Source organism: Mugil cephalus, chromosome 1, assembly GCF_022458985.1.
Source record: "Mugil cephalus isolate CIBA_MC_2020 chromosome 1, CIBA_Mcephalus_1.1, whole genome shotgun sequence".
Classification (NCBI taxonomy): Eukaryota; Metazoa; Chordata; class Actinopteri; order Mugiliformes; family Mugilidae; genus Mugil; species Mugil cephalus.
In genome coordinates this window covers 29,559,463-29,583,401 of record NC_061770.1, presented here as the reverse complement: position 1 = coordinate 29,583,401, position 23,939 = coordinate 29,559,463, and the positions used below count along the sequence as shown (strand labels likewise).

The 23,939-nt window shown below is 47.7% G+C and overlaps 2 protein-coding genes across 2 annotated transcripts in view; both read left to right on the top strand.

Annotated features, from left to right (window-relative positions):
- The first annotated feature begins 1,032 nt into the window (after nt 1–1,032).
- lratb.2 (lecithin retinol acyltransferase b, tandem duplicate 2) lies at nt 1,033–5,838 on the top strand. Its single transcript, XM_047588263.1, has 6 exons — nt 1,033–1,245; nt 1,485–1,590; nt 1,679–1,753; nt 3,300–3,452; nt 5,289–5,466; nt 5,625–5,838. The coding sequence occupies exons 1-5, from the start codon at nt 1,049–1,051 to the stop codon at nt 5,442–5,444; spliced, it is 687 nt and encodes a 228-aa protein (XP_047444219.1). The 5' UTR covers nt 1,033–1,048; the 3' UTR covers nt 5,445–5,466; nt 5,625–5,838.
- A 234-nt stretch (nt 5,839–6,072) lies between these two features.
- rbm46 (RNA binding motif protein 46) overlaps nt 6,073–23,939 on the top strand; it is an 18,708-nt gene continuing 841 nt past the window's right edge. Inside the window, exons 1-8 of the mRNA XM_047610230.1 lie at nt 6,073–6,174; nt 8,294–8,648; nt 10,009–10,165; nt 10,247–10,376; nt 14,849–14,946; nt 15,444–15,897; nt 19,555–19,763; nt 21,164–21,266. Of these exons, the coding sequence (XP_047466186.1) occupies nt 6,156–6,174; nt 8,294–8,648; nt 10,009–10,165; nt 10,247–10,376; nt 14,849–14,946; nt 15,444–15,897; nt 19,555–19,763; nt 21,164–21,266 (1,525 nt within the window). The 5' untranslated portion in view covers nt 6,073–6,155. The remainder of the gene's footprint in view (nt 6,175–8,293; nt 8,649–10,008; nt 10,166–10,246; nt 10,377–14,848; nt 14,947–15,443; nt 15,898–19,554; nt 19,764–21,163; nt 21,267–23,939) is intronic.

Below are 23,939 nucleotides of genomic sequence, written 5' to 3'. Positions count from 1 at the left end.
GTGAAACAGAATTAGAATTAGAAAACTTTCATTTGTCCCTCAAATTGCAGAAAAATGGGATTAAAACAGAACTAAAGGACGCACAACGTAAATAAAAACTGTTTGGTGTCATGTAAATAAATCTGTTTTTAAGAAAGTATGGATCACATCCCGCCGACTTCCTCCTCATCACCAGCGTCCTGTGGCGACATCTACTGGTCGTTTAGCAGAACTACAGCAGTTAAACTTCAGCGTTTATTGATTTATTTAAAAATAGAAATGAGACTCAGTGTCTCACAAACACATTCATCAGATGCAGATGTTTAAAACACTGCTGGCTTTTTTTTTGCATAAACCTCCCAGCATGCATTGCGTTGGCCCTGAAGTTTCAGTGTTTGTGTGATTTTATTGAGATTCTGTGTCTTTGAAGTAACTTTCTTTCTGTGTTTGTGTCTTGGTGTAGTCGTTAGTGTAGTGTAGTAGTAGTTTTGCCTTTTTTTCTGGTAGTTTTGTGACATTTTCTACATTTTCCAGGCTTTTTTTTGTCTGTGGTTGTTCTGCGTCTCTGAAGGCATTTTCTTTGTGTGTGTTTGAGCAAGTTTTGGGGGGGTTTTCAATCATTTCCGGGCTCTTTTTAGTAGTTTTTTGTATTTTTACTGTTGTTTTTTTGTTTCTCTGGTTGTGTTGTGTCTTCATGCCTTTTGTCTGGCAGTGTTTGGCAGTTTTCTATATTTTTGTCCTTGTTCATTGGTTTTGTTTCTGTTTTTAGCAGCTTTCTGTCTTTTTCTGGAAGCTTTGTGTCATTTTCTACATTGTTGTTGTGCTTTTGTTGTACTTTTGTAGTCTTTTGCGTCTCTGTGGTATTTTTGTGTGTCCTTGTGGTGGTTTTCTTGTCTTGTTCGGTCACGTTGTCGTTCCTTTGTCCCGTGTCCCCTGAACGTCTCACTGCAGTCCTGTGTGAAATGTTTAATCTGAACTTGAACTCTGTGGTTTCTAATCTCCTCTCTGCTCCTCCCACCCTGTTACAATAAAACCAGAGTCACTTCACCTCCTCCTCGTCTCCGTCACCATGTTTCCTCTGGAGCTCCTCGCTCTCATCTTCATCGCCGCCTCCACGCCGCTGGAGGAGAAGAAGAAGAAGAAGAAGAAGAAAGAGGAGGAGGAGGTGGTGGAGAGTAAATACGACCTGGTCTTCAGGAGAGGAGATCTGCTGGAGGTCCCCAGGACTCTGTTCACTCACTTTGGGATTTACCTGGGAGGAGGCAGGTGAGGAGGAGAGGAGAGGAGAGGAGAGGAGAGGAGAGGAGAGGAGAGGAGAGGAGAGGAGGAGCCACCTGATTGGTCACATTCACCTGATGGTGATTAAACATCGTTTTGTTTTAATTTTCATTTCCTTTCCTTCTTCGTTTCTTGGTCCTGTCCTCTCCCTGTTTCCTTCCTTCCTTCCTTCCTTCCTTCCTTCCTTCCTTCCTTCCTTCCTCCTTCCTTCCCTCCCTCCCTCCCAGAGTGGCTCATTTCATCCCAGACATCCTTCCCGTCGTCACTGACGACCAGCGTCGGATCAGAGAGATGGTCACCAACACCAGACTCATCCTGGGAGTTCTGGCCAAGGTAAAGCAGCATCCAGCGTCCAGAGGACGTAACGTCCACTCTGACCTCACGGTGTCTCTGTGTAACCGGTGTCTCGTGTCCTCCTCAGTGCGGCAGCGTGAGAGTGGACGGCGTGGAGGACTTCGCCTACGGATCAGAGATACTCATCAACCCCTTGGACAAGGTGATGTTAGGAAGGACGGCAACTTCTGACAATCTACTCAGCGTCAGAGTGACAAATCTCAGACAGATGTGCAAATTATCTGTTAAGTTACATAAAATTATTACAGGCAACAGTTGCAACCAGAAAGAAACAAGGTCACATGAGCAACAGCAGAAGGATGCAAAATGGCTATAGGTGCATAGAATAACATCAAAACTACATAAAACAGTTATGAAGGGACCGAAGACATTGAGGAAGCAACAACTACAACAACAAAGGGATTCAAAATAACCAGAAAGGTGCATCGAACGACCACAAAACAAATTAACAACAAAGTTACAAAAAACCATTACAGGCAACACAAAAAATGGCAAATAACTACAAATGTCAGCAAACAAGGTCTAAAGGGATGCAAAATGGCTAATAAAAGACAGCAAAGGGGTCACATGAGATGAAATGTGACCACAAAATGTCTATAAAGGGACCTAGAATTAATCCAAATAAAAATGGAAATAACCATGAGATGCAAAATAGTCCCAAAAGGATGAAAAATCTCTAAAATGGCAGCAAAATGCTCTAAATCGAGGCAAAAGGAGCAGAAAAATAACAGCAGAAGGATGCACAAAAAAGGACATGACTTCGAAATGGAAGGAAAATTAGTGCAAGACTGACACTACCAACTGACACAAAACCTATATGAGGGCAGCTAAAGGTTCTGAAGGGAAGCAAAATGAGCACGAAAAGACACGAAACAACAGCACAAGGATGAAAACGAGTCCTAATAAAGGAAGATGAAACAACAATGATCAACAGCTAAAAATTGATGTAATGACACAACTAATAGAATTAATCCAAACAACAACGGAAACAACCATAAGATGCAAAATGGCTGCAAAAAACAACTGGGGAGGGATGCACAACGGTCTGGAAACGACAAAAAAATCTCTATAATATCAGCAAAATGAGCACAAAAACTCACTTAACAAGAGTAGAAAGATGCAAAATGTCTGTAAGTACATAGAATAGCATCAAAACTACACAAACTAACCATAAAGGAACCTGAAGACGACTATGAGCAACAACTGCAACGACAAAGGGATTCAAAATGGTGCATGAAACGGCCACAAAGCTATGCAAAATTATCGCAACCAACAACTGCAACACAAAATCTACATGCAGACACTCAAAGGCTCTAAAGGGAAACAAAATGAACACGACAACACACAGAACAACAGCAGAACTACTACAGAGATGCAAACTGACTTCAGTCAGGAAGCACAAAAAGATCCTAAATCAACGTTTGAGGGATGTAAAGACTAGAAAAGGAACTAGGTACATTCACTTAGAGCTGGATGGAAACTCTGGGAACAGCTGAACGTGTGACCTGCTGACTCAGCGTGTTCTCAGACGGAATAAATGTTAATCTGGAGGATTATTGATGTGGAAACGCTGCAGCTGCAGCAGCAGCTCAGGAGGAGAAGAAGAAGAAGAAGAAGGTGTTGGTTCCACTTTTAACGAGCTGAGGTCCGGACGTGTCCGACTCACCCGTCCTCCCCCTGTGGTGCAGGTGTGCAGCCGTCCAGCGCTGCCGGGGGAGGACGTGGCCATGAGGGCGGAGAAGCTGCAGGGAGACGTCCCCTACAGCCTCCTCTGGTACAACTGTGAGCACTTCGTCATGTACTGCAGATACGGCACCGCCATGAGCTTCCAGACCTTTCAGGTGAATGAAACACAACTCAAGCATGTAAATACAATGAAATGAAGTGAAACTCCAGCATATTGACTCATTTGTGATGGAAAGTTTTACAAACTACAAATGTTAATTCTCTGGTTTTCTGAAGCAGATTAATGCTCTTATTGGTTTAATCCTCCTCGTTAGTGAAAGCTCGTTTGTTTCCGCTGCATTGTTCTCAGATGATTGTGAAAGAACGACCACAAAACTCCTGCGAGAGAAATAAAACAACAACAATCTGTGATAAACGTCGTCCACACCAGGTCATAAACAGTCCGATGGCTCCATCTACTTCATCTGTTCATCTATTTAATACTTAAAATATAGAAAACGGACAGAAAATCAGGTACAAGGTGAGAAACGACCGTAGAGTGACACAAAAGAAACACAAAACTACTGTGAAATTGCCAAATAATGAACATGGAATGAAGACTAAATACGAAAGGCAACAAAAATGCTAAGAAAAGACACAAAATAAGAAGGATGCAAAATGAACACGTGGTGAAAAATGACCACAAATTTCACAAAAAGTCCATAAAAGTTCATGGAATAACCACAAAACACAAACAAGCAACAACTACAACCTCAAAGAGACAGAAAATGAATAGAACAGGATGCAAAAATAACTATAAAAACACACAAAACAACTAGAAGTGATGCAGAATGATCACAACTGACATCACATAAATAAATGTACGTATAAAAGTAGACACATTGTGCAAAGAGATGCCACATGGCTAGAAAAGGCCACAAAATGCTACAAAAAGGAAGATAAATGTCAACAAAATGACAAAAAAATAAATGGAGAGGGATGAAGAATGACAGCAAAACGACACGAAATGTTCACAAAGACAAAAAGAACCTAAAAGGAAGCAAAATGTTTCTGGAGAGGGATGCAAAATGACCACAACAGGTCCACAAAGGTACATAGAACACCACGAAATGACTACAAGCAACAGCTACAACCTCAAATCGATGCAAAATTAGTAGAAAAATAAGCAAAAATATCTACAAAAACACCCAAAACAACTAAGAAGGGATGCAAAATGATCACAAATATATCACAAATATCTGTAAATGTGCATAGAATGACTATAAAAGTAGACACATTGTGTAAAGAGATGCCAAATGGCTAGAAAACAAACACAAACATGCTACAAAAAGGAAGATAAATGTCAACAAAATGACAAAAAATAAATAAATAAATAAATGGAGAGGTATGCAAAATGACAGCAAAATGACACAAAATGTTCACAAAGACAAAAAGAAAATCAAAAAGAATCTAAAAGGAAGCAAAATGTGTCTGGAGAGGGATGCAAAATGACCACAAATTACACAGCAGGTCTACAAAAGTACCCAAAACAACTAAGAAGGGATGCAAAATGATCACAAAATGGGATGAAATATCTGTAAATGTGCATAGAATGACTATGAAAGTAGGCACATTGTGGAAAGAGATGCCAAATGGCTAGAAAAGGGCACAAGAAGGCTGTAAAAAGGAAGGTAAAAATCAACAAAATGACTAAAAACTAATGAAGAGGGATGCAAAATGATACACAATATCTATGTAGCTACGGAGGATGACCACAAAACTAATAAAATATCAAAATAATGAACATGAAATGCAAAATGAACAGAAAAAGCCTCTAAAATGAACCAAAGTAACTACGAAAAGACACAGAACAACTATGTAGGGATGCTATGGGGAGTTATGCAAATTAGCGACACCTCCGCCCACACAGGTGGATGCAGCTGGCTGCTCATGGAGGTGGAGAGGATGAAGCTGTGTGTGTGGTTCAGTGCTTCCCTTCATGTGTTCATCAGTTCTGTAAGACGGTGAGGAGGCTGCTGCTGAGCCGGCGCGTTGCCAAGGCGACGGTGATGCTGGCGCTGAGCTTGCTGCTGTATCTGAGGGCGGCGACGGCCGCCTCCACCCTGGGGGCCACGCTGCTGCCCTTCCTCATCTGGATGGCGTCATGACACTACACGTCTGAGTCCGTGGGTTCACTCTCTGGTCTGAGGAGACGAGTCCGTGGGTTTTACTCTCTGTCGAGAACGAGTCGTGGGTTACCTCTGGTCTGAGAGACGAGCCTTTTACTCTCTGGTCTGAGGAGACGAGTCCGTGGGTTTACTCTCTGGTCTGAGGAGACGAGTCCGTGGGTTTACTCTCTGGTCTGAGGAGACGAGTCCGTGGGTTTACTCTCTGATCTGAGGAGACGAGTCCGTGTCGTCTGTGAAATCTCACAATAAATGACCCACTGAATGAAGCTGAACTGAATATCTGTTCATTCATTTTCTTAAGTGTCTTTAATGCACTGAATATCTATCATCTCATATCTGATTCCCTTTGAATAAAAAAATATTTAATTTGTGACATGTTTAGTGACATTTATTAGTAGCTTGTAAAATGTTTTATCTGAATCTATTTTATTACCTTGGGAAAGTTTTTATTTTATTTTATTTTATTTATTTGTAAAACATTTAAGAACCTCTGGTAGAAATAAGATAAAATTATTTTATTTATTTTTATTGATATATTATATTTTTATTTTAGCCCCGCCCTCCGCTCCCGGGAGCAGCGCTGTGATTGGCTGACAGGCGTCAGGGCGGTTGATTGACAGTTGTGGGATTTGACAGGTCAAAGTTTTATTCGGAGCAGAAAAAGTTACCGGAGCATAAAACAACACGAACATGGAACAAGACGGAGACGGTACGAGTTCATGTCTCAGTTTGTCTTAATTAAACTCGACTAAAACGAATTAAAACTCGTTAATTAGCGAACTAGCTCATTAGCGAACTGTTAGCTGGACGAACGGCCGTTAGAAGTTTCCGTTACGTCTCTATGGGATTTAGCCTTTAGCATCGCGGTTAGCTAATTTAATATTTAACGTAATAAGTTCAAACGTCTCACTATGAACGGATGAATGGATAAATAGATGAAAACTGGACCCATGAAGGTGGTGGAATACAGGCTGTTAGCATGCTAGCTGCCGTTAGCTAAGCTAACGGGTTTAAATGAAGCCACATTTAACGATTTTACCGGTAAACATGTGACAATAACCAGATAAAATTAAACGGATTAATAAACAGAAAGAATAAATTAAAGGCAGGAATCACTGTTTATTTTACTTCCGTCTGACTGTTACATTTTTATAGTTGTTTTTAGCTGTTTATTGAACTTTTATGCCTCTTTTATCTCCATGTAGTTGTTTTCTGTCTGTTTATGGGTCAAAGACGTATAAGGATTTTAAAAGTGCAAAAAAAAAAAAAAAAAAAGCTGCTATAAATAATAATAATAAAAAAAACAACAGTACAACATCAAATCAATGTCTAAAAACCTACAGCTACTGAATTGATTAACATGTCCAGTGTTTCTAAAAGAGGACATGTCCAGTGTCTCTAACAGAGGACATGTCCTGTGTCTCTAACAGAGGACATGTCCTGGGTAACAGAATACCTTCGTTATCCAGGAAGGACAAAACTATTTTTCCTTTATAATCAGGCACTAACTGGGTCTACTGTGTAAAACATTAGCTTAATCTTCAACACATCAATGTCATATTTCACATGAAATAGGTCATTTTAAAATGTAGAAAAATGATAAATGTGTTATTATCCAGAAAGACACATCATGGTGATACATCACGTACCACTGAGCGAAAAGGTCAAAATATCAACATTTTAAGAGAGATTTACTGACATTGTTTTCTCTTTCGGGTCCTTCAGAATCTGTTGGCTGATACAACACCCTGTAACATGAATGTCCAAATCCAAATATGGTCATAGACACTTTATGTGTGAGACACAGGAAGGACATTTGAGAATCAGAAAATGGGGACAAAAGTATTTCTTGAATAAAAATGTAAATGAGCTTAGTGTTGTTACTATATTTGTAGGTGTCATTACAAACACCAACACAATTATGCCCCAGTGTATCATCAATGCCTTTATTAAGATTTTTTACATTTTTAGCATAATTTTGTACTGTTTTAGCCCGGACGTTATCCAGGAAGGACACTTTTGTACTTTTGAGCTAAATAGGTCCTTACATTTTCATTTCTTACAGTAAATACTCATATGAGTAAGTAAAGTGTGGAGAATTGAGTAACAAATTGTACTTTTTTATTTATTTTTTTATTTTTTACTGTTATAAATATGCCTCGGACACCAGAATCCACATGTCTCGTCTTTGACCCTTATATTTGTTCTTTACCTCCTCCTCTTTATAGTCATCTTTTTCTTATCGCTTTCTACCTCTTTATATTTGTTCTTTACCTTTAATAGTGTATTTTTACCTCTTCTTCCTCCTTATAATCGTCTTGTTCATACTAGTTTCTACCTCTTTATTTTTGTTCTTTACCTCTTTATCATCTTCTTTAACTTCTTGAATTGTTTTCTACTTCTTAATAATATTTTTCTACCTCTTCTTCCTCCATATAGTCGTCTTTTTATGTTTGTTTTCTACTTATTTATAGTCCAATTAGATGTATTTATTATCTTTCTCCCTCTTAATAATCATTTTCTACCTCTTCTTTGTATCTCTTGTTGTCTTTCACTTTTTCATACCTTTCCTACCTTGTGAAAGTAATTTGAAAATGACTAGAAAACAAAGATAAAAGTCAACAAAACGAACTGAAACAACAGAACTGACTAATATTGTAGTAAAGTCTTTTCATACTTGGTTCCTGCGTGTTTGTGTGTTTGTGTGTTTGTGTGTTCTTGTGTTCGTGTGTTCGTGTGTTTGTGTGTTCTTGTGTTTGTGTGTTTGTGTGTTTGCGTGTTCGTGGCCGTTGTCCACGCGGTTTGTAACGGTCGTGTGTTTGGGACAGACGGGGACCGGCCGTCCGGCGGAGACGTGGACGAGGACTCTGGAGACGTGGGTGTGATGGACCAGGACTACGACCCGTCCTGTGCCAGGGAGCTGGCCCTGCTGTCCCTGATGGAGAGGACGGGCTACAGCATGGTCCAGGAGAACGGCCAGAGGAAGTACGGCCCGCCCCCGGGCTGGGAGGCCCCGCCCCCCCCGCGGGGCTGCGAGGTGTTCGTGGGGAAGATTCCCAGAAACATGTACGAGGACGAGCTGGTGCCTCTGTTTGAGACCGCGGGACAGATCTACGAGTTCAGGCTGATGATGGAGTTCAGCGGAGACAACCGAGGCTACGCCTTCGTCATGTACACCAGCAGGTGAGGGGGGGGTCTGGGTGGAGGTCTGGGCGGGGCCCCCACAGTCTCAGGGCCCCCAGGTTGATGTGTGTGTCTGTGTGTGTGTGTGTGTGTCTCTGTGTGTGTGTCTGTGTGTGTGTGTCTCTGTGTGTGTGTGTGTGTGTGTGTGTCTGTGTGTGTGCGTGTGTGTGTGTGTGTGTGTCTGTGTGTGTCTGTGTGTGTGTGTGTGTGTGTATGTGTCTGTGTGTGTTGTGTGTCTCTGTGTGTGTGTGTCTGTGTGTGTCTGTGTGTGTCTGTGTCTGTGTGTGTGTGTGTGTCTGTGTGTGTGTGTGTGTGTGTGTCTGTGTGTGTCTCTCTGTGTGTGTCTGTGTGTGTGTGTGTGTGTGTATGTGTCTGTGTGTGTTGTGTGTCTCTGTGTGTGTGTCTGTGTGTGTGTGTGTGTGTCTGTGTGTGTTGTGTGTCTCTGTGTGTGTCTCTGTGTGTGTGTGTGTGTGTGTGTGTGTGTGTCTGTGTGTGTCTGTGTCTGTGTGTGTGTGTGTGTCTGTGTGTGTGTGTGTGTGTGTGTCTGTGTGTGTCTCTCTGTGTGTGTCTGTGTGTGTGTGTGTGTGTATGTGTCTGTGTGTGTTGTGTGTCTCTGTGTGTGTGTCTGTGTGTGTGTCTGTGTGTGTGTGTGTGTGTCTGTGTGTGTTGTGTGTCTCTGTGTGTGTCTCTGTGTGTGTGTGTGTGTGTGTGTGTCTGTGTGTGTGTGTGTGTGTGTGTGTGTGTGTCTCTGTGTGTCTCTCTGTGTGTGTGTGTCTCTGTGTGTCTCTGTGTGTCTCTGTGTGTGTGTGTGTGTGTGTGTGTGTCTGTGTTGTGTGTCTCTGTGTGTGTGTGTGTGTGTGTGTGTGTGTGTGTGTGTGTGTGTGTGTGTGTCTGTGTTGTGTGTCTCTGTGTGTGTGTGTGTATGTGTGTATGTGTGTGTGTGTGTGTGTGTGTGTGTGTGTCTGTGTTGTGTGTCTGTGTGTGTGTGTGTGTGTGTGTGTGTGTGTGTGTGTCTGTGTTGTGTGTCTCTGTGTGTGTGTGTGTATGTGTGTATGTGTGTGTGTGTGTGTGTGTGTGTGTGTGTCTCTGTGTTGTGTCTCTGTGTGTCTCTCTGTGTGTGTGTGTCTCTGTGTGTCTCTGTGTGTGTGTGTCTCTGTGTGTCTCTGTGTGTGTGTGTGTGTGTCTCTGTGTGTGTGTGTCTCTGTGTGTCTGTGTGTGTGTCTGTGTGTGTCTCTGTGTCTCTGTGTGTGTGTCTCTGTGTGTCTGTGTGTGTGTGTGTCTCTGTGTGTGTCTCTGTGTGTCTCTGTGTGTCTCTGTGTGTGTGTCTGTGTGTGTGTCTCTGTGTCTCTGTGGGGACCAGGGACGCCGCTCACAGGTCCATCCAGATGTTGGACAACTACGAGGTGCGTCCAGGAAAGTTCATCGGAGTCTGTGTGAGTCTGGACAACTGTCGTCTGTTCATCGGCTCCATCCCCAAAGACAAGAGGAAGGAGGACATCCTGGACGAGATGCAGAAGGTGGGGACACGTCTCCTGATTCCCACAGCATGTGATGGTGACCATCCCAGCATCCCATAATAGTGTGTGTGCGTCTCCCAGGTGACGGAGGGCGTGGTGGACGTCATCGTTTACTCCAGCTCCACAGACAAGAGCAGGAACCGCGGCTTCGCCTTCGTGGAGTACGAGTCCCACAAAGCTGCTGCTATGGCTCGAAGGAAGCTGATCCCCGGTAACTTCCTGTCACATGACCGCTCCTCCGCCGGCGCACGACACGGGACATGACACGGGACATGATGAGACACAACATGAGACACAACATGAGACACAACACGGGACATGATGAGACACAACACGGGACATGACACGGGACACAACACGGGACACAGCATGGGACACAACACGGGACACAGCATGGGACACAACACGGGACACACAACACGGGACACAACACGGGACATGATGGGACACAACACGGGACACAACACGGGACACAACACGGCACACGACACAGGACACATGATGAGACACAACACGGGACACAACACGGGACACAGCACGGGACGCAGCACGGGACACAACATGAGACACAGCACGGGACGCAGCACGGGACACAACATGAGACACGACATGAGACATGACATGAGACATGATGAGACACAGCACGGGACACAGCACGGGACACGACACGGGACACAGCACGGGACACAGCACGGGACGCAGCACGGGACACGATGAGACACACAACATGAGACACAACATGAGACACAACACGGGACACAGCACGGGACACAGCACGGGACACAACACGGGACACAACACGGGACATGATGAGACGCAACACGGGACACAACATGGGAAACATGATGAGACACGACACGGGACACAGCACGGGACACAGCATGGGACACAACACGGGACACAACACGGGACATGATGAGACACACAACATGAGACACAACACGAGACACGACACGGGACACAGCACGGGACACACAACACGGGACACAGCACGAGACACAACACGGGACACAACACGGGACACGACACGGGACACAACATGAGACACAACACGGGACACGATGAGACACAACACGGGACACAACATGAGACACAGCACGGGACACAACACGGGACATGATGAGACACAACACGGGACACGATGAGACACAACACGGGACACAACATGAGACACAACACGGGACACAACACGGGACATGATGAGACACAACACGGGACACGATGAGACACAACACGGGACACAGCATGGGACACAACACGGGACACAACACGGGACACAGCACGGGACACAACACGGGACACAGCACGGGACACAACATGAGACACGACATGAGACATGACATGAGACATGATGAAACACAGCACGGGACACAGCACGGGACACGACACGGGACACAGCACGGGACACGACACGGGACACAGCACGGGACGCAGCACGGGACACGATGAGACACACAACATGAGACACAACATGAGACACAACACGGGACACAGCACGGGACACACAACACGGGACACAGCACGAGACACAACACGGGACACAACACGGGACATGATGAGACGCAACACGGGACACAACATGGGAAACATGATGAGACACGACACGGGACACAGCACGGGACACAGCATGGGACACAACACGGGACACAACACGGGACATGATGAGACACACAACATGAGACACAACACGAGACACGACACGGGACACAGCACGGGACACACAACACGGGACACAGCACGAGACACAACACGGGACACAACACGGGACATGATGAGACACAACACGGGACACGACACGGGACACAACATGAGACACAACACGGGACACGATGAGACACAACACGGGACACAACATGAGACACAGCACGGGACACAACACGGGACATGATGAGACACAACACGGGACACGATGAGACACAACACGGGACACAACATGAGACACAACACGGGACACAACACGGGACACGATGAGACACAACACGGGACACAGCATGGGACACAACACGGGACACAACACGGGACACAGCACGGGACACAACACGGGACACAGCATGGGACACAGCACGGGACACAACACGGGACACAGCACGGGACACAACACGGGACACAGCATGGGACACAGCACGGGACATGATGAGACACACAACATGAGACACAACACGGGACACACAACACGGGACACAACAAGGGACACATGATGAGACACAACACGGGACACAACACGGGACACAACACGGGACACAACATGAGACACAACATGAGACACAACACGGGACACAACACGAGACACAACACGGGACACAACATGAGACACAGCACGGGACACAACATGAGACACAGCACGGGACACAACACAGGACACAACACGAGACACGACACGGGACACGACACGGGACACAGCACGGGACACAACACGAGACACACACAATGAGACACAACACGGGACACAACACGGGACACAGCACGGGACACAACACGGGACACAACACGGGACACAACACGGGACATGATGAGACGCAACACGGGACACAACATGGGAAACATGATGAGACACGACACGGGACATGATGAGACACACAACATGAGACACAACACGAGACACGACACGGGACACAACACGGGACACAGCACGGGACACAACATGAGACACAACACGGGACACAACACGGGACACAACACGAGACACAACACGGGACACATGATGAGACACAGCACGGGACACACAACACGGGACACAGCACGAGACACAACACGGGACACAACACGGGACATGATGAGACACAACACGGGACACGACACGGGACACAACATGAGACACAACACGGGACACGATGAGACACAACACGGGACACGATGAGACACAACACGGGACACAACATGAGACACAGCACGGGACACAACACGGGACACAACACGGGACACGATGAGACACAACACGGGACACAGCATGGGACACAACATGGGACACACAACACGGGACACAACACGGGACACAGCACGGGACACAGCATGGGACACAGCACGGGACATGATGAGACACACAACATGAGACACAACACGGGACACACAACACGGGACACAACAAGGGACACATGATGAGACACAACACGGGACACAACACGGGACACAACACGGGACACAACATGAGACACAACATGAGACACAACACGGGACACAACACGGGACATGATGAGACGCAACACGGGACACAACATGGGAAACATGATGAGACACAGCACGGGACACAACACGGGACATGATGAGACACACAACATGAGACACAACACGAGACACGACACGGGACACAACACGGGACACAACATGAGACACAACACGGGACACAGCACGGGAAACATGATGAGACACGACACGGGACACAGCACGGGACACAACATGAGACACAACACGGGACACAACACGGGACACAACACGAGACACAACACGGGACACATGATGAGACACAGCACGGGACACAACACGGGACATGATGAGACGCAACACGGGACACAACACGGGACACAGCACGGGACACAACACGGGACACAACACGAGACATGATGAGACACAACAAGGGACACAACACGAGACACAACACGAGACACAACACGAGACACAACACGGGACACAACACGGGACACATGATGAGACACAGCACGGGACACACAACACGGGACACAACACGAGACACGACATGAGACATGGTGAGACACAGCACGGGACACAACACGGGACACACAACACGGGACACACAACACGGGACACAGCACGGGACACACAACACGAGACACAACACGGGACACAACACGGGACACACAACACGGGACACAACACGAGACACACACAATGAGACACAACATGAGACACAACATGAGACACAACACGGGACACAACACGGGACACACAACACGGGACACAACATGAGACACAACACGGGACACAACACGGGACACAACACGGGACACACAACACGGGACACAACACGGGACACACAACACGGGACACAACACGGGACACAACACGGGACACAACATGAGACACAACCCGGGACATGATGAGACACAACATGAGACACACAACCAGACACAACATGAGACACAACACAAGACATGATGAGACACAACATGAGACACAACATGAGACACGATGAGACACAATGAGACACACAACGAGACACACAACGAGACACATGATGAGACATGATGAGACACAACATGAGACACACAACCAGACACAACATGAGACACAACACAAGACATGATGAGACACAACATGAGACACAACATGAGACACGATGAGACACAATGAGACACACAACGAGACACACAACGAGACACATGATGAGACACAATGAGACACAACACGGGACACAACATGAGACACACAACCAGACACAACACGAGACACACAACCAGACACAATGAGACACGATGAGACACAATGAGACACAGGCAGACACACAACATGAGACACAACGAGACACACAATGAAAACACACAATAAAACAGGTCCAGTCTGTGTCCAGCAGAGGGAGCTAGAACTCTACAGGTTAAATGTAGCAGCAGAGAGAGAGAGTGTGTGTGTGTCTGTGTGTGCGTGTGTGTGTGTGAGTGTGTCTCTGTGTGTGTGTGTGAGTGTGTCTCTGTGTGTGTGTGTCCGTTGTTGAGACTTGTGTCCGTCCTACAGGAACCTTCCAGCTGTGGGGACAGTCCATCCAGGTGGACTGGGCTGAGCCGGAGAAGGACGTGGACGAGGAGGTGATGCAGCGCGTCAGAGTCCTCTACGTAAGAACAGGGACACGGGGACACAGGGACACAGAGACATAGAGACAGAGAGACACAGAGACACATAGACACATAGACAGAGACAGAGGGACGCAGAGACACTAAGACACAGAGACAGAGGGACACAGGGACACAGGGACATAGAGACACTAAGACACAGACACAGAGACACAGGGACACAGGGACACGGGGACATAGAGACACAGAGACACAGGGACAGAGAGACACTAAGACACAGACACAGAGACACAGGGACACAGGGACACAGGGACATAGAGACACTAAGACACAGACACAGATACACAGAGACACAGGGACACAGGGACATAGAGACGAAGAGACATAGGGACACAGAGACATAGTGACACAGCTACTGGAAATACAACAAGAGAAGAAGAAGAAAAGTTCTTTGTTTCATCCCCTTTATTTCCTCCTTCTTTGCCTCCTCCTGTCCCTCCTGTCCTCCTGTCCTCCTGTCCCCCTGTCCCCCCGTGCAGGTGCGTAACCTGATGCTGGAGACGTCTGAGGAGTGCCTCCTGCAGGAGTTCTCCTCCTTCCGTCCCGGGTGTGTGGAGCGCGTGAAGAAGATCGGAGACTACGCCTTCGTCCACTACCGTCACCGTGACGACGCCGTCACCGGCCAGCTGCTGATGAACGGGGCCCAGGTGGACGGCGCCACGCTGGAGGTCACGCTGGCCAAGCCGGCCGGGGTCAAGGACGCCAGCGCCGCCGCCAGGAGGTACAGTGGGAGGAGCTACACGGGGAGCATGGCGCCCAGAGGAGGAGCAGGAGGAGGAGGGGGAGGAGCAGGGGGGAGGTTCATGATGCACAAGAACGACCCAGGGATGATGGGAGGAGCAGGGGACAGGTGCTCCCCACACAGACCCCTGCACAGTCGCCTGGGAAACCCCTTCTACACAGGAGCAGGCGAAGGAGGAGGCGACGGAGGAGGTGAGTCATTAAAACGTGTTTTACTTGTTAGAGATGAAAAGGAGGTGAATCACTCACAATCTTTCACTCCTTTCAAAACTGCTCCTCCTCCTCCTCCTCCTCCTCTCCTCCTTCTTCTCTCCTCCTCCTCCTCCTCCTCCTCTCCTCCTTCTTCTCTCCTCCTCCTCCTCTCCTCCTCTCCTCCTTCTTCTCTCCTCCTCCTCCCCCCTCCTCCCTCTCCTCCTCCTCCTCCCCCTCTTCCTCCTTCTTCTCTCCCTCCTCCTCCTCTCCTCCTCTCCTCCTCCCCCTCCTCCTCCCCCTCCTCCTCCTTCTTCTTCTCTCCTCCTCCTCCTCTCCTCCTCTCCTCCTTCTTCTCTCCTCCTCCTCCCCCTCCTCCTCTCCTCCTCCCCCTCCTCCTCTCCTCCTCCTCCTCCCCCTCCTCCTCCTTCTTCTTCTCTCCTCCTTCTCTCCTCCTCCTCTCCTCCTCCTCCTCCTTCTTCTTCTCTCCTCCTCCCTCTCCTCCTCCTCCTCCTCCTCTTCTTCCTCCTCCTCCTCTTCCCTCTCCTCCTCCTCCTCCTCCTCCTCATCCTCCTTCTTCTCTCCTCCTCCCTCTCCTCCTCCTCCTCCTCCTCCTCTCTTCTCTCCTCCTCCTCCTCTTCCCTCCCTCCTCCCTCCTCCTCCTCCTCCTTCTTCCTTCTCTCCTCCTCCTCCCCCTCCTCCTCCTCCTCCTCTCCTCCTCCTCTTCCTCCTTCTTCTTCTCTCCTCCTCCTCCCCCTCCTCCCCTCCTCCTCCTCCTCCTCTCCTCCTCCTCCTCCTCCTCCTCCTCCTCTCCTCCTCCTCCTCCTCCTTCTTCTCTCCTCCTCTCCTCCTCCTCCTCCTCCTCTCCTCCTCCTCTTCCTCCTCCTCCTCCTCTCCTCCTCCTCTTCCTCCTTCTTCTTCTCTCCTCCTCCTCCTCCTCCTCCTCCTCCCTCTCCTCCTCTCCTCCTCCTTCTTCTTCTCTCCTCCTCCTCCTCCTCCTCCTCCTTCTCTCTCCTCCTCCTCCTCCTCCTCTCCTCCTCCTCCTCCTCCTCCTCCTCCTCCTCCTCCTCCCTCCTCCTCCTCCTCCTCCTCCTCCTCCTCTCCTCCTCCTCCTCCTCCTCCCCTCTCCTCCTCTCCTCCTCCTCTTCTTCTCTCCCTCCTCCTCCTCCTCCTCCTCCTCTCCTCCTCCTCCCTCCTCCTCCTCCTCCTCCTCCCCCTCCTCCTCCTCCTCCTCTCTCCTCCCTCCTCCTCCCCCTCCTCCTCCTCTCTCCTCCTCCTCCCTCTCCTCCTCTCCTCCTCCTTCTTCTTCCTCCTCCTCCCTCTCCTCCTCCCTCTCCTCCTCTCCTCCTCCTTCTTCTTCTCTCCTCCTCCCTCTCCTCCTCCTCTCCTCCTTCTTCTTCTCTCCTCCTCCTCCTCCTCCTCTCCTCCTCCTCCTCCTCCTCCTCCCTCTCCTCCTCTCCTCCTCCTTCTTCTTCTCTCCTCCTCCCTCTCCTCCTCCTCTCCTCCTTCTTCTTCTCTCCTCCTCCCCCCTCCTCCTCCTCTCCTCCTCCTCCTCCTCCTCCTCCCTCTCCTCCTCCTCTCCTCCTTCTTCTTCTCTCCTCCTCCTCCTCCCTCTCCTCCTCCTCTCCTCCTTCTTCTTCTCTCCTCCTCCTCCTCCCTCTCCTCCTCCTCTCCTCCTTCTTCTTCTCTCCTCCTCCTCCTCCTCCTCCTCCTCCTCTCCTCCTCCTCCTCCTCCTCTCCTCCTCCTCTCCTCCTCCTCCTCCTCCTCTCCTCCTCCTCCTCCTCCTCCTCCTCCTCCTGGTTCTTCTGCTTTCTTTTCCTCCTGGTTCTCCTGGTTGTTGAACATGTTCTCCTGGTTCTCCGTTCTCCTGTGTGTGTGTGTGTGTGTGTGTGTGTGATGTTTGGTCCCTTCACTCTCTGGTTCATCGTTGTCAGAGACGCTGTAGATCAGACCTGCTCATTTTACGTATTTATTCTGTTCATGAAACACGACTGTGTTGCTTTTATTATGAGCCATGATGTGTTATTTACGTTATATATAGTAACTATAACTATATAGTATAGTAACTATATATAACTATACTATATATTATATATAGTATAGTTATATATAGTAGCTACGTGTTAGTTGGTTAATTCTTCATAAAGTAAGATTGAAGCAGCTTCTTGCATCTATTAACCCTTTAAAGCCTGAACAAATCTCTGGCGAGCGTCAAAGCGTCTAATTATAAATTACCGTAAGTCACAGTGGTTTGGTTCTATTGATAATATTCATTGTGATTAAACACTGGTTAGTTGTGTTTTTGCCTTTAAAACCTTTGTGACATCTCAATAAATAACTCACTTAGTTTTTACCAACAAATTCCTCCATCAAGTCTCTGACTGAGGCTCCGTGATCGTTGCTCTTTAACCTGCAGCCACAGCAGCATCATTACCGTAATGGCAGCGTCTTTCTAGAAAGCTCAACTAGAATATTACGGTAACTCAGATACAGGAAGCTTCTCTGTGTGGGCAGACGGACGTTCAGGTCTTAAAGGGTTAAACATTTACTGAGATTTATTGAGATACAGGAAATAATTCATGTAGCTACATGTTCACTTCTTGGTTCACTGACGTTTTACAAAGAGATTGTGTTTCATTTTCCTCTTCAACCTGCAGCAAAACTCTATTTACAGAATATTGTCATGTGTCTGATTAACAGCAGCAGCTCATCAACATGTATAATTTACTGCTTTTACAATGGGACAAAATTAATATTGAGCAGAATAACATTAAAGTTATCGTTTGGTTTGACTCCAACACAGTTCAGATGTTTCATGTGGCTCCTGTAGAAATTAATTACCCTGATTTAGAGGGTGAGGAGGATGTAGAGGGTGAGGAGGGTGAGGAGGATGTAGAGGGTGAGGAGGGTGAGGAGGGTGAGGAGGGTGAGGAGGGTGTGGAGGGTGAGGAGGGTGAGGAGGATGAGGAGGGTGAGGAGGATGAGGAGGGTGTAGAGGGTGTAGAGGGTGTAGAGGGTGTAGAGGGTGAGGAGGATGTAGAGGGTGAGGGGGGTGAGGAGGGTGAGGAGGGTGTAGAGGGTGTAGAGGGTGAGGAGGGTGTGGAGGGTGAGGAGGGTGAGGAGGATGAGGAGGGTGAGGAGGATGAGGAGGGTGTAGAGGGTGTAGAGGGTGTAGAGGGTGTAGAGGGTGAGGAGGATGTAGAGGGTGAGGGGGGTGAGGAGGGTGAGGAGGGTGTAGAGGGTGTAGAGGGTGAGGAGGGTGTAGAGGGTGTAGAGGGTGAGGAGGGTGTAGAGGGTGTAGAGGGTGAGGAGGGTGTAGAGGGTGTAGAGGGTGAGGAGGGTGTAGAGGGTGTAGAGGGTGAGGAGGGTGTAGAGGGTGTAGAGGGTGAGGAGGATGAGGAGTGAGGAGGGTGTGGAGGGTGATGAACTGGCCTCAGACAGAGACTCTCTGGCCTTTGCTGTTTGAATGATGGCATGAAACTGGCTGTGACTCTGAAGATGAAAGAAGTTTTGTTGAGCTTGTAAATTAGCCGCCAGCCTCTGAGCAGCAGCTTCCTGGTGTTTCTCTGGCTGCTTGCTAGCGTAGTTAGCATGTTTGTGCTAAAGTGACGGCTGATTATAAATGACCGTAAGTCATAACGACTGTGCTTCTGGTTCAGGGTCCCACGAGGACGTGGACAAGCTGATGTCCCCCCTGGTCCCCGGGACGCCCCTGTCCCCCACCAGCCTCCTGTCCCTGAAGCAGAGTCAGATCTGCTCGGCCGTCAGCCTCCTGGACTTCTACTGCCTGAAGAACTACTGGCCCCCCCCCGAGTACCACCTGTTCTCCAGCCCGGGCCCCCACGGCACCACCATGCTGCTCTACAAGGTCTGACCACACCCACACCCACACCCACACCACCTCCACCTGTTCTTATCCACCATGCTGCTCTACAAGGTCTGACCACACCCCCTCCCCCAGAATCCCCCAGGTTCTCACAATCCTCCAGTAACAGTTTACTGCAGCTTTCCTTTCAGCTCGTCTTTTATAGCTCGTCATGTTTATTATTCAGTGTCTGATACTGACTAGAGTCAGTGGTTCTACCTGCAGTTCCACTGTTCTACCACTAGAGTCACACAATGACACACTGTGTGTAGCAATGTGTGAACACACTCTGTACGCACACATCTGTGTGTGAAGACGGTTCATTAACCAGGCCCAGGAGGAAGGGAGGAAGGGAGGGAGGGAGGGAGGAAGGAAGGAAGGGAGGGAGGAAGGGAGGAAAGGAATAAGGGAGGGAGGAAGGAAGGGAGGAAAGGAATAAGGGAGGGAGGAAGGAAGGGAGGAAGGAAGGGAGGAAAGGAATAAGGGAGGGAGGAAGGAAGGGAGGAAGGAAGGGAGGAAAGGAATAAGGGAGGGAGGAAGGAAGGGAGGAAAGGAATAAGGGAGGGAGGAAGGAAGGGAGGAAGGAAGGGAGGAAAGGAATAAGGGAGGGAGGAAGGAAGGGAGGAAGGAAGGGAGGAAAGGAATAAGGGAGGGAGGAAGGAAGGGAGGAAAGGAATAAGGGAGGGAGGAAGGAAGGGAGGAAGGAAGGGAGGAAAGGAATAAGGGAGGGAGGAAGGAAGGGAGGAAGGAAGGGAGGAAAGGAATAAGGGAGGGAGGAAGGAAGGGAGGAAAGGAATAAGGGAGGGAGGAAGGAAGGGAGGAAGGAAGGGAGGAAAGGAATAAGGGAGGGAGGAAGGAAGGGAGGAAGGAAGGGAGGAAAGGAATAAGGGAGGGAGGAAGGAAGGGAGGAAAGGAATAAGGGAGGGAGGAAGGAAGGGAGGAAGGAAGGGAGGAAAGGAATAAGGGAGGGAGGAAGGAAGGGAGGAAGGAAGGGAGGAAGGAAGAATAGAAGGGAGGAAGGAAGGGAGGAAGGAAGGGAGGAAGGAAGGGAAGGAATAAGGGAGGGAGGAAGGAAGGGAGGAAGGAAGGGAGGAAGGGAGGGAGGAAGGAAGGGAGGAAGGAAGGGAGGAAAGGAATAAGGGAGGGAGGAAGGAAGGGAGGAAGGGAGGGAGGAAGGAAGGGAGGAAGGAAGGGAGGAAAGGAATAAGGGAGGAAGGAAGTAAGGGATGAAGGGAGGAAGTAAACCTTGTTCTGTTGAACGTGTCAATAAACATCATAGTGTTTATTATTTAGTTTTGTGTTTATGATAATGTGTGTCTGTGTGTGTCTGTGTGTGTGTGTGTGTGTGTGTCTGTGTGTGTGTGTGTGTGTGTGTGTCTGTGTGTGTGTGTGTGTGTGTGTAGGTTGTGATGCCGTCCACACACAGAACCTACCTCCCTGATAAGTTGTGTTTTCTACTGGACGACGCCAAAGAGTTGGCAGCTCTGACCACACTGTGGAACCTGGGTACTGGAACACAACTACACAACCACACAACTACACGACTACACAACACAATACAATACAATACAACAACACAACTACACAATACACTACACAACACAACTACACAACACAATACAATACAACACAACAACACAACACAACAACACAACTACACAATACAATACAATACAACACAACTACACAACACAACAACACAACTACACAATACAACACAATATAACACAACAACACAACACAACTTCAGTAACATTGTGTCTGATGAATTAAGGTGATAAACATATATATATATGTGTGTGTGTGTGTTTATACATGTTTATATGTGTTGGGATGAGAAAGTTGACACGTTTCTGAATCTAAATCAGTGAAATAAGTGATGGACACAGATTATTTCAGTAGTGAAATGAGGTTTATTGTTATAAATCTGGACACAACAACACAAAGATCACATGAACATGTAGTCGAGCTTCTTTCTGCAGAAATCACAGGATAAAATCACAGGATAGAATCACAGGATAAAATCACAGGATAAAATCACAGGATAAAATCACAGGATAAAATCACAGGATAAAATCACAGGATAGAATCACAGGATAAAATCACAGGATAGAATAAGTGTATGAAGGTGTTTTGTATCGTTCCTCCTATGAAACGTGTCCAGTTCATGTAGGTTTGGTGCTGATGGACAACGTGTCTCATTTAATGACACTCAGGACATTTACATGTTCCTCTGCATTAAAGACCTGAGTAAACTTCCAGCTGCTCCACAGCCTGATGCAGAAAACTTTACTGTTTCCTTTCATCGCCGCGTATAAACGCTCCTTATTACGACCAAGTCACTCAACGATCAGTCCCCAGGACCTCATGTTCCTCATGTTCCTCATGTTCCTCATGTTCCTCATGTTCCTCATGTTCCTCATGTGACTCTGTCTGTGTCTCACACAGCTTCTCCCTGTGCACACACACACACAGTGCACACACACACAAAGTGCACACACACACAAAGTGCACAGACACACAAAGTGCAGAGTCATGATGCTGTGTGTCTGTGTGTGTGTGTGATCATTCTCTCCATCCTTCACCTTCACCTCTACATCATTTATCTTGGCCTGTACCTTCTGGCCCTAAGAACAACCTTAACAAGAACCTTAACAAGAACCTTAAGAAGAACCTTTAGGAGAGAACCCTAAGAAGAACCTTAAGAAGAACCTTTAGGAGAGAACCCTAAGTAGAACCGTGCCTGTGGTCGTCCATGTCCTCACTAGGTTCCTCACAGAGGGAACCAGAACCTTGAACGAGCTGTTTTCAGGCCCATGTTTCATTCTCCAGTGAGAAGAACAACTTACATTAGAACCTTAACCCTCGTAATGTCTTCGTTTTTACACCTGTTGTCCTCCCGGGTCCATTAGACCTGGTCTTTGTTCAACTGTTTATAAAACATCAAGTACAAAATGATCACACAATTCTGTGTTACACCTTTTAATCATATATTCTATTAGAATATATTCTATATTCTTATATATTCTAAACTTATTCTACACGTCTTATTCCTTTTATTATGAATCATTACTAATGTTGGATCATCACTGACTCACAGGTCAGAACTCAGTCATACCATTCAGCTCCTTTAGAAGAACACAGTGAACAGAGAAACTGTGTGTGTGTGTGTGTGTCTGTGTGTATGTCTGTGTGTGTCTGTGTGTGTGTGTGTGTGTGTGTCTGTGTGTGTCTGTGTGTGTGTGTGTGTGTGTGTCTGTGTGTGTGTGTGTGTGTGTGTGTGTGTGTCTGTGTGTGTGTGTGTGTGTGTGTGTGTGTGTGTGTGTGTGTGTGCGTGCAATTTCAAATGAATTAGCAGAGAAACAGAGAAACAGTCCATGCGTGTTCAGGTTATGATGCCGTGCGCTTTACAAATATGTGCATCACGTTTTCAGCACCTGATGCTGGATTAGTTGTGAGTTGTGCAGAATCGGCAGCTCTTCCTCTGAGTGATGGGTGAGGAGGAGCAGCTGCAGGGGTCGATGCTTCCTGCCAGATTTCCATGACCAAGGTGGCAGAGCGAGCGCCCGGCGCCTCCTTACGTATGAGAGGTGTCACAACGTCTCGTCCAAGTTCCTCAAGGAGCAGCCTCCTCCTCTGGCACCTCCCCTGATTCCAGCTTGAGTCAGTCTCTCTCCACAGCACAAAGGAGCTGTATGTCCCTGTGAATCTGTTTTATCCTTCATCTTCCAATTGTCACCATACACACCACGCCCGTCCTTTTGAAGCAGCATACCTTGCTGGTGCTCGGTGGCCCCTCTCTGCACCCAACATACGTCGTCGCTCACTTGGAGGAATTGAAGACCAGAGAACCTTTCCATCTTTTGAGTGGAAAATGTCTTCAACTTCAGCAGGCTCCTCTTCATCACTTGATTCCTCCTCATCAGTTGGAGCGAAATCTTCATCACTTTCAGTGACATTCTCCTCCTCTGACACTTCCTCCTCTTCTTCTGCATCTTCCTCCTCATCTGGGCTTAAAATGAGGTCAACAGCCTGTGACACAGTGTAGACACTGTCTCTGGGGGAAATGTGAAAGGATAATAAATACTCTGTTTTGTTTATTGTTATCTTGGACCCAGTGGGTAAAGACATAACAAAGGTCTAGATTTTGTTCAGGCCCAGTGCTTGTAAGTGTGTTTG